Genomic DNA, 11139 nt, shown 5'->3' on the forward strand with positions numbered 1-11139 from the left:
GTCTCTGGCTGCATGACCGCAGATGCTCGTCTCTGGATGAGTGATCTGAATCATTTCATTGTGTGCCTTGTGCGCACAATGACAATGAGTTGAATCTAATATTATCTGAGGCTCCAAACAGGTGAGCTCCAAGAACAATCCTAGGTTATGACACAGTGATTGTAACATACCTACTGTAACTTAAAGGATATTAACATCCATATCCATCCATCAATCATCGTCCTCTTTATTATCACTCTTTAGCTAGTCGCGGTCACGGGGGGCTGGAAGGGGGGGGGGTGTCTGCAAATTGCAAACCACCTAGGAATTAAGGCAATAGACTGTGAGGCTGGTGATGTCTGAACTTCTTCCCCTGGTGCAGTGTTCACTCATTTCCAGTTTTCGGTGTGTTGTTTAGGCAGCTATGCTAGTGCACAGTATGGGCACTCTCAATGCGCACGAGCAGCAGTGTATACTAAAGCATAAAGTAGTGAACACATGGAGCCGAGGCATTTAGATTGTTGTTTTTTTCCTCATTCCAGCTCCGGATGGGTACGTTAGTGCGTCGTAGATACCTGTTAATGTTTTTACAGTAATGTTTGTGTTAGTTTACCTGTCGGAAACAAACTCTCATGGATGATGTTTGCTAAGCGCCGCCATTTCAGTTATGTTAGCTAACGAGTGAAGGACAATAGGAGCAGCTACGTTGGCTCCTATTTTTTTCCTCATATTAATATCAGCATTTGTTCTGAATAGCAATCCTCTGTATGAACTGAATCATCTGTAAACGTTTCAGCTGTTTTGGATAGAAAAATCTTTTTGATTTAATTTGAAGCCTTGTTTGAACTTTTGAACATAAGCCATTTTTATTTATTTGCGCATTATATTTTCATTTAAAAATAAAAATTGCATTTACTTTAACAAGCATTTTTAATTTGATATTTTTTTGTGATGGTCACATTAATGTTAAAAATACATTTGATTAGTTTTAAACTCCTATTTTTATGGGTCATTATTTTAATTGTGAGAAGAGAACAAGGTGATGTTAACAGGTGGGCAGGCTTGAACAGGTGAGTTAAGATTGAAATAATCGTTGACTAATCGATAACAAAAATGACAGATTATTCGACTGCCAAAATAATCTTTAGTTGCAGCCCTACTTTTTAAGATAGCTGCATAGCTGTATCCTCTGCTAAAGTCTGTCTTTAACCATGTCTAGCAACAACAGTTCTGGGCAGAAACAAGAGATTAAGGGAGACTGAGCCATTCCAAGTATGATGGGCACTAGTTCTGACTGGAACTAGTGCCCACTAAGTTTTTTGTCTGTTGAAAGCTGTCAAAACACCATTGTTTGTAAATAGCACAAGCCCCCACACACAGGAGAGCACCCAGTCTTAAGTAAACGATTCATTCAAGACATATTCTTTTCCTTTTGTCAATTATAAAGAATTGAAAAGAATCAAGAGAAGCCTGGGGGAAATTTAAAAAAGGAAAAAAAAAAGTTTTCAACAATGATCTGAAACTGACAACTGAATAAATCAATTGATAACCATCTGCACTGAGGTTGTATATATATTTATTACAAACTGTATATACTTATAAACCTCTGTACCCCATGGCAGCTGGCCCACATGTTTCTTCTACTACTGTTTGTGTATAAAAATGCACTATATTTGAACATTTTACTAATATTGACACACATCAATAAATCAGTTATAAAAAACGGATGTGACAAATATTTTGCAAATGTTACATTTGTACCCCAGAATCCCCTAAAGCACTAATTATGTCAACAACTTGGACACAGAGAATATACTCTCATATGATGTGAGAAAGTAAACTCTTTATCAGAGGGAAAGTGTGACTTTTATGACACTTGATCCTAACATTAGCTGGTACACAGTTAGGTGTCTTGAGGGTCGCATGTCTAATCTGCTGAAAATCAATAACTGTGACAATATTGCGACTAAATCAGCCTCTTTGTGTATGTTTTATGCTAGAGCTATCAAGAGTTGAAATCACACACTATTGCAGTATTGGGAGTATTGAGTATAAACTAATATATTGAACTGATAGAGTAACCCTGCAAATGGCATCTAAATAATGTTTCACAAACACTTCTGAAATCAGCAAGCACCCATTCTGATTCACTATTCACACTGACGGAGTAACTCACAGCACTGATCACTCAATTCTCTCAGGAAATCGATGGAATTTATACTTTTGATCTGTTCTGGGATCAGTCAAAGTCTTGCTGTTATTGCTGCAGTTTTTTGCACAGCATATTTGAGGACCATTGGTGGTCATTCTGGCAGACATTCAGGAAACTATTGGACAATATATGCAAAACACACTTCTCCCAATGCAACACAACAGATAAATAAAAATGGCGGCTTCTGATCTCACGTGATTTGGCAAGACCCACTCCAAGTGGGCTTTGCTCAGTCTCCCTTGATCTCGTGTCTTGTTCTAGACACTTATTTTTGCAACCAACCTGGCAGCACGTGCACATGCTGCGACTTCTTTCTCTCCTGAAGAAAATGGTGTTTTTTTGTCCTGTGAGTCGCAATGTTCTTCTATGTCTTTGTCATGTCTATATGTTTTACAACACTATATCTTTTACATCACTTCACGCCTGGACTACTGTAACTCGTTGTACTATGGCATAGATCAGTTATCAGTGCGCCGCCTGCAAATGGTCCAAAATGCAGCAGCTCATCTTTTAACTGGTATAACAAAACATGAACATATTACTCCAGTTTTACCATCCCTTCATTGGCTTCCTGTCCATTTTAGAATAGATTTTAAGATTTTATTGCTCACTTTTAAAGCTCTAAATGGACTAGCACCTTCGTATCTGTCCAAGCTACTCCATGAACACACGCCTCTAAGGGCTCTGAGGTCATCTAATCAACTACTCTTACGAAGACCAAAAACTAGGCTGAAACTGAAAGGTGAACTAGTGTTTGCAGTGGCAGCACCAAGCCTTTGGAATAATCTTCATTTCCATATTCGCTCAGCCCAGACGGTAGAGTCGTTTAAATCCTTATTAAAGACACATCTCTTTTCCTTAGCATTTGGCTGCAATGTAACATCCTATTAGATGATTGGTGACTTCTGATTGTGTTAATTAATTTATCTCTATGTGCAGCACTTTGTTCAACCTTTGTTTTTTTAAATGTGCTATATAAATAAATGTGACTTGACTTGACTTAACACAAGTAAAGCCGTGAGCTCCTATTGTTTATTGTTGCACCATGGGTCTGAGAGTAACAGAATTTTGATCCTGTGTATGTCCGGTACATGTTGCAGATTTGGCAATACAGCTGACTTTGACTTGATTTGGGAAAGTTTTTTTGAAGAATTATCCAAATTAAATTGTTATCTAAACTTCAGTGATAAATGCATGACCATGAATCCTGCATAATATAAACAAACATAACTTATGGAAGGAAAATAAGCATGAGCTCACAGATACTATCACGCTAACCAATATTTCACTAAAATTCTGCTCGGATATTTTATTGTCAGTGATTTAAAAATGCATCTGATTCTGAAGTGGGGTACACATGGCAACCAAATATTTTTATATATTTTTTTACCTGGTGATGACACTCTTTGGGGGTTTAAAATCATCCATGAAAGTAAGTCTGTCCGTGTAACATGTAATGTTATTTATAGAATCCACAATGAGAAAACCACAGTTCACTTGATCACGTGTCAGAAAACAGGTGAGTCCCATTTCTAGGGTTCCACCACCTGCCAAACCTACTTTAACCCCTGTGTAGCAGTAGTACTGGGGGCAGGTAACTTTATTAGCACATTAGGAAATAAATTTTTTACCGGCCACTAGCTGAAAAATGCCACATTCCCCCAGCCAGCCACTGCACAGCAAAGGCTACAGTATGTGTCTGAAATTTATCGGTCACTTTTATTTATTTTTTTATTCTACTAGTATTTGTCTGGTGGAAATAATTTCACCACACACTTTCATGCACGTTTTGATCCACAGCTCTCTCATGGGTCATACTCACTTGTTCCTCAGCATCTGCCAGGCCGCCTCAATGTCCGCATACAGGTTCTTCTCGGAAGGCTTACCGGTGCTGACTCCGTAGCCTGAATAATCGTAGGAGAACACGTTGCAGTTTATCCTGGAGCCGAGACCGATATAAAAACTGCACATCTGTCCCAGGTCCACGGCGTTACCGTGGGAAAAAAGCAGCGTGTAGCGACTGCTGGGCGCGCAGCGCACGAACATGCATGCAACCCGGTTACCCCTGCTGCTTCTGGTGGTGAACACTTCCACTGCATCGAGCTCTCGCTGGGAGTACTGCCAGTCCGCTCGTTCAGTTAAATGTAAGCTAGTCCCCCCGTTAGCGTCGGTGTGCATGGAATATGTGGGCTCCGGTGGAAGGAAAGCTAGTTTGGCCGCGATGCGACTTGGACATGGTGGACAGCAGAACAGCCAACACAGCTCGCCGATAGAAAACCCATTCATCCTGGGGCCTTGTTCTGGCATTTAGGCGCGGGGTTACCCGATTTACTAACTTCAGTTGAAATAAAACACACAGAATCTGGTTCGAGATAAAGTGTACCATTAACACAGTGTTACCGGAGATGACAGGGTTGGAAGACAGGCTAAGCGATGTCTTGGCTTTGCAGCTAACGCGCTAGCCGGCATACAGGTGGCTCACAACAAGACTCAGACTTTACAGAAATGACGACGCAACATTTACGTTTATGTTATTTTACGACACTAAATTGTGCCGCAGTTAGTCTCAATAACACAGTTCCGTCCTTTGAAAACATTACTTGCTGTACGTCAACCTTTGTTGTTAATAGATTCTGAAAGAGAAAGCAGCCATTTCTCTGAATGGATATAAGCCGGTCTTCCGGTACAACCGGATATCCTATTTTGTTTGGGGGTTTTTTTTGTTAGTTTTTTTTTTTTGGTATGCATGTCAATTTATTTTGCAACAACACTTCTGTGTCAAAAAGTCGTTAATTTATGAGAACAAAAAACTATTATATTTTTTGACAAAACTTAGAAATTTATTTCTTTTTCCCCTTTTTTTAGCCTACCCTGTCTGACAGTTTTCACAATCCAAACATATTTGCTTTTACAAGAAGGGAGGGGCAAAAACAGAAGAAATAAGGGGACAGAGCTATGTATAAACACACACACACACACACACACACACACATCTATCTATATCTATCGATCTATCTATATATCTATCTATATATAGAGACATATATATAGACATATATATGACATATATATGTCTATACATATATGTCTACATATATAGATAGATACATAGATAGATCGATGACATATATATATATGTCAGATAGATAGATAGATAGGTGTATAGGTGTGTGTGTGTGTGTGTGTTTCTACATAGCTCTGTACCCTTATTTCTTCTGTTTTTGCCCCCCCCCCCCCCCGCCCCCCTTCTTGTAAAAGCAAATATGTTTGGATTGTGAAAACTGTCAGACAGGGCAGGCTAAAAAAAAGGGGGGGGGGGGGGGGGGTTGTATGTTTTATCAAAAAATATAATAGTTTTTTGTTCTCACAAATTAACGGCTTTTTGTCACAGAAGTGTTGTTGCAAAGTAAATTGACATGCATACAAAAAAAAAAAGCAAAGCAAACAAAATAGGATATCCGGTTGTACCGGAAAACCGGCTTGTATCCAATCAGAGAAATGGCTGCTTTCTCTTTTAGAATCTATTAACAACAAAGGTTGACGTACAGCAAGTAATGTTTTCAAAGGACGGAACTGTGTTATTGAGACCAACTGCGGCACAATTTAGTGTTGTAAAATAACATAAACATAAATGTTGCGTCATCATTTCTGTGAAGTCTTGTTGTGAGCCACCTGTATGCCGGCTAGTGCGTTAGCTGCAAAGCCAAGACATCGCTTAGCCTGTTAGTGGCCTCCACCTGTAAAACCATTCCTATTTTGAGGGTTGTCTCATTGTTGCCCCTCTAGTGCGCAGGGTTCTAGCCAGTGGTTGGTCACCCAGCGCTGCACCATGCTGAGGTTGTCTTGCACTGGGCTGAGAATTTCACTGGTTCCTATCATGACTCTTCTATCGCAGCAATTACCAAGCGGGCACACACTTCACCCCGTTGCAAATACCAGAATCAGATTTTTTTTTTTCTCTCAATGCACTATAGTATTATTTCACAGCAATTATTATTGCTATTAGATATAAAATCCCAGGATCTGTGAGCGACCTTGTCATGCTGACAACATGATGGTGGCTATTCAAATGTACGTTATATATTTATTTATCCATTCAATCTCCCATTCCATGTTGTAATAAAAAGATGTACCCACACCAGGTGGGTGGCAACATGCATGGGCAACCCATTTGACTGCATCTAGTTGTCAGAGTAGTTCAGATGTAAAACTCCCAGCAGGAGGTCCAGTGCCTTTTACAAAATAACTGCTTTCCTTGGATTACTCTTAGTCTTTCATTGGTGTAGAGCCCAACTGCTCAGTTTGGCTGACCAGCCAGATCTAGGAAGACTTTTGGTGGTTCCAAATCTTTGCCATTTTAAAACAGTAATGAAGCTTCCATGCTCTTGGTCACTTTTAATACTGCAGAAGTTCACTTGTTGTTCTCCGCAAATATATGCTTTGAAACAATCCCTTCTCACAGGTCCACAGGCAGTTCTCTCAACACTGTGACTTGGTTTACACTAAACCATCCGAGAGACACAATCTCTCCAGTGCATCCTGTCTCTGCCTCCTCCCAGTAGGACATGTCCAGATCCTAGTTAGATCTGCACAACCTCAACTGGTTGTTTTTAATATGAAATAATAGAAGCTCTACTCTGAGTCAATCTTGAATGACTGAACTCCTCACTCTCTATCACTAAGGGAGACCCCAGCCACCCTTCGGAGGAAGCTTGTGACTGTGATGTCTTTCCTTTAGTTACTACTCAGAGCATATTTTAAAAAGTTAATTAATTTTTAAAAATGACTATAACTCTTTTCTACTATACTTATACAACATGTCTCATTCGTGCACTCCCTCCCCCTCTAAATGTTTTGTATCTAACATTCACTGTCTTGGGGTTTACCATCTTGCCCAGGGACACTTTGGCATGCAGACTGGAGCAGCCAGGGATTGATCCACTAACCTTCCAATTAGTGTATGACCCGGTCTACTCTGAGCACAGCTACCCCTGTGAAACTTGTGAAGGTAGGAATGTAGCTCAACAGCTAAATTGACAGCTTCACTTGCACACTTAGCTCCTATCTTAGAAACACATGAACCATACAGAAGGAAGAATTCCCACAATGTAGTGAATGCCAGAAAAGCCATAACAGTGCACTTGCACTGCAGCTAATGAGTGCATCAGATATAAAAGCAGTAGCAACAGAACCATGTGTCCTCAGATAGCTGAAGCACTCGCCACATGAGAGGGAAAAGAGGAGTGGCTCAACAAACATATTTCAGTGGAGACAGGAAGTTGGCTGCATTTATTGTAGCCTGGAAAAGGATGGGTAGATTAATATGTTCAAATTAGTAGACTACAGAGATGGAGTCTGGCCAAGCTTCCATTGAGAATACAGCAGAAAGAGAAATGCCAATCGCTTAACACCATATGTTTGATATTTATAACAGATAAGGTGAAGTTATGTTTTTACCAACTTGAAATAGAATATTAATTAAATCTAACTCATCAGAATCAGAATCAGAATCACAATCAGAAGGTTTTTATTGCCATATGGGTGAACAGGTTCACAGCATTAGGAAATTGCTGCGGTACTTCGTGCTTACAGAAAAAAACAAATAAGTATAAAAACTATAAGACAATATACAAGTATACAAATTGCAAATATACAGAGATATTAGAGCTATAACTATAGCACAATATTACAAAATTACAAAATATACAGTGCAGAGACTAATTAAAAGATAAAAGAATGTAGACTATATTCCACTAATATGTACATCAGTGCAATCAGACAGGTGCATAGACATAGGGTCATCAGCGTTTGTGGAGGGTGGTGGTAACAGTCTTAGGGTAATTGTTCATGAGTCCAACAGCAGAGGGGAAGAAACTGTTCTTATGGCGGGAGGTTCTGGTCCGTATGGACCGTAGCCTCCTGCCTGAGGGGAGAGGGTCAAAAAGTCTGTGCCCAGGGTGAGAGTGGTCGGGTGTGATCCGACCTGCACGCCCCAGTGTCCTGGAGGTGTACAGGTCCTGGAGAGATGGGAGGTTACAGCCAATCACCTTCTCAGCAGAGTGCACAACGCGCTGTAGTCTCTGTTTGTCCCTAGTGGTGGCTCCAGCGTACCACACAGTGATGGAGGAGGTGAGGATGGACTCAATGATGGCAGTATAGAACTGCACCATGGTCCTTGCTGGCAAGTTGAATTTCTTCAACTGCCGCAGGAAGTACATCCTCTGCTGGGCCTTTTTGACAACAGAGGTGATGGTGGGCTCCCACTTGAAATCTAACAAATGTATTCCATACCAAAAACTGTATCAAAGCCTCAGACAAGTATGTAGGTCTGTCAGAAACAATTTATTTGGAAGAAAACAACATAATAGGGACCTTAAAACTACCTGTGTGAAGAATCTCAAGTACAACTAAATTTTATCACCCAATGATTTATTTAAATGTGTATTAACAAGAGTGGGCAGGAAGGACCCAAATGCAGGACACACACACACAAGAATAAACAAAAAATAACCCATTATTCAGTGAAATATGAAATTCTATAAATGAAGAAAATCCAGAGTCCAAGATCAAAATCCAAAACAGAAGCACAACACACTTGGCAAGAAAACTGAAGGGTAGATTAACAGACACTCAGACAAGGTGAAATTGGGGCTATACAGACATAATGAAACTAATGAACTTCTTCCTTGGTGGCCTAACAGTCTCATTTCTGCTCCTTGCAGATGATGCGGTTCTGTTGGCTTCATCAGGGGGTGGCCTCCAGCTCGCAGTGGAACGGTTCGCAGCCGAGTGTGAAGCGGCCGGTACGAGAATCAGCACCTCTAAGTCTGAGGCCATGGTCCTCAGCCGGAAAAGGGTGGAGTGCCCTCTCCAGCTCAGGAACGAGTTCTTGCCCCAAGTGGAGGAGTTCAAGTATCTCGGGGGCTTGTTCACGAGTGACGGGAGAAGGGAGCGGGAGATCGACAGATGGAGCTGCTTCTGCAGTGATGTGGACGCTGCACCGGTCTGTCGTGGTGAAGAGGGAGCTTAGTGTAAAAGCGAAGCTCTCGATTTACTGGTCGATCTACGTTCCTACCCTCACCTGTGGTCACGAGCTTTGGGTAGGGGCCGAAAGAATAAGATCGCAAATACAAGCAGCAGAAATGAGTTTCCTTCGAAGGGTGGCTGGCCTCTCCCTTAGAGATAAGGTGAGGAGTGCGACCATCCGGGAGGGGCTCAGAGTCGAACCGCTGCTCCTCCACATCGAAAGGAGCCAGTTGAGGTGGCTCGGGCATCTGATTAGGATGCCTCCTGGCTGCCTCTTGGGTGAGGTGTTCCGGGCATGTCCCACCAGGAAGAGGCCCCGTGGTAGACCCAGGACACGCTGGGGAGATTATATCTCTCGGCTGGCCTGGGAACGCCTTGGGGTCCCTTCGGATGAGCTGGAGGAGGTGGCTGGGGAGAGGGAAGCCTGGGCTTCTCTGCTTAGGCTCCTGGCTCTGGATAAGCGGAAGAGAATGGATGGATGAAACTAATCATGAGGCATAGAAACACCTGGGAAACAAGACCATCTCAAACTGATCATGGGAAACAACACAAGCAAAGTACGAATAAATACAAGACACAAGAAACAAATGATTACCAAAATAAAACGGGACATAGGCGGATGCAAAGACAAGAACCTAATGCACTTAAAACTTCACACAGGATACAAGGGGAAGGCTAAGAAAACAAGACAATAAAAAAGTAAATCCCAATCAGAATACTAATGTAAAAAAAAAATAAGATACAAAGGAACATAAAAGTCAAATATAACAAACAACCTTTTTGATCAATTATGTTTATTTTAATTGTGAATCCACAAATGTACAAACAAACATGACATAATGTAAAGGAGAGAAATAAGGCACCTAAATATAACTATAAAACATACACGCAGCCCCCACCCTCCACCCCCCAAAATCAATCTATGGCGGCCCCAACCCCACCCACCGCAGATCTCAAAACAATAGGAATCACGAAAATAAAAGATACAATTAAGTAGCTGAAAATAAAACATACAGTCACCAGATTAGATGTTTACAGAGAACTGTGCTGTACTTTTTCCTTAAACAGAGTATAAGCTGCATCCCATGCTCTTATTGTCTTATGGCTGGCCACTGTTGCCATGGCAATGTGTGAGGTGGTTACCATCTTAGTGCCAACATCTTCTTAGCTGCCGTAAGGCCAGTCCATAGTAAACGTTCTTGATGAGAAGAGATCCCTAGTTTGGAATCATCGTTGAGTAGGAGTAAAGATGGAGATAACGGGATGTTGACGTGAAGCAAATCACTCAAGGTGGTGAAGATTTTTCTCCAGAAAGTCGTCACACTAGGACAATCCCAATACATATGCATGAATGATCCTAAAGTATTAAGTGAGCGTAAATCATAATTGAAAGAGGTAATGATTTTCATAGCATGACACTTCCTGGGCGTTAAATGAAGCCTATGTATGAATTTAAAATGTATGAGCTGGCGGTCAGGGTTTTTGGAGGTGTTGTGTAGATTCTCCCACACTATATCCCAGTCGATATCAGCCTCTCCCACAATGGAGAGGTCCCTTTCCCATATCTTTTCCAGGGGTAACCTAGCGGGGGGATGTGAAATAAATTTATATAATTTAGAGACAATACCTCGTGATAGGTTTCGTGGGGCAAGGAGTTCATCCAAAGGGTGGGTACTGAGAGATGTGCACCATGGTACACCATATGCCTTCATGGCCAATCTCAACTGTAAGTAAAAGGAAAACGTTGAACCCAATAAGTTATACTCCATTTGTAGATCACTAAAGGAATGCAGGCCCTGATCATCGAAAAGATCTTTGAGAACATTGACCCCCTTATCCCTCCATTGCAGAAAAAAGAAGGGTTTTTTCCCAATAAGAATAGAAAAATTATTAAATATGGGAGAGTGCTTATCCCATTTCAA

The 11139-nt window shown here is 41.2% G+C and overlaps 1 protein-coding gene across 1 annotated transcript in view; it reads right to left on the bottom strand.

Annotated features, from left to right (window-relative positions):
- The window catches only part of abhd17c (abhydrolase domain containing 17C, depalmitoylase), a 51344-nt gene extending 46475 nt beyond the window's left edge, over window positions 1-4869 (bottom strand). Inside the window, exon 1 of the mRNA XM_030725197.1 lies at window positions 4014-4869. Within this exon, the coding sequence (XP_030581057.1) occupies window positions 4014-4498 (485 nt within the window). The 5' untranslated portion in view covers window positions 4499-4869. The remainder of the gene's footprint in view (window positions 1-4013) is intronic.
- Window positions 4870-11139: the final 6270 nt, after the last annotated feature.

Source organism: Archocentrus centrarchus, unplaced genomic scaffold (genome assembly GCF_007364275.1).
Source record: "Archocentrus centrarchus isolate MPI-CPG fArcCen1 unplaced genomic scaffold, fArcCen1 scaffold_48_ctg1, whole genome shotgun sequence".
Lineage (NCBI taxonomy): Eukaryota > Metazoa > Chordata > Actinopteri > Cichliformes > Cichlidae > Archocentrus > Archocentrus centrarchus.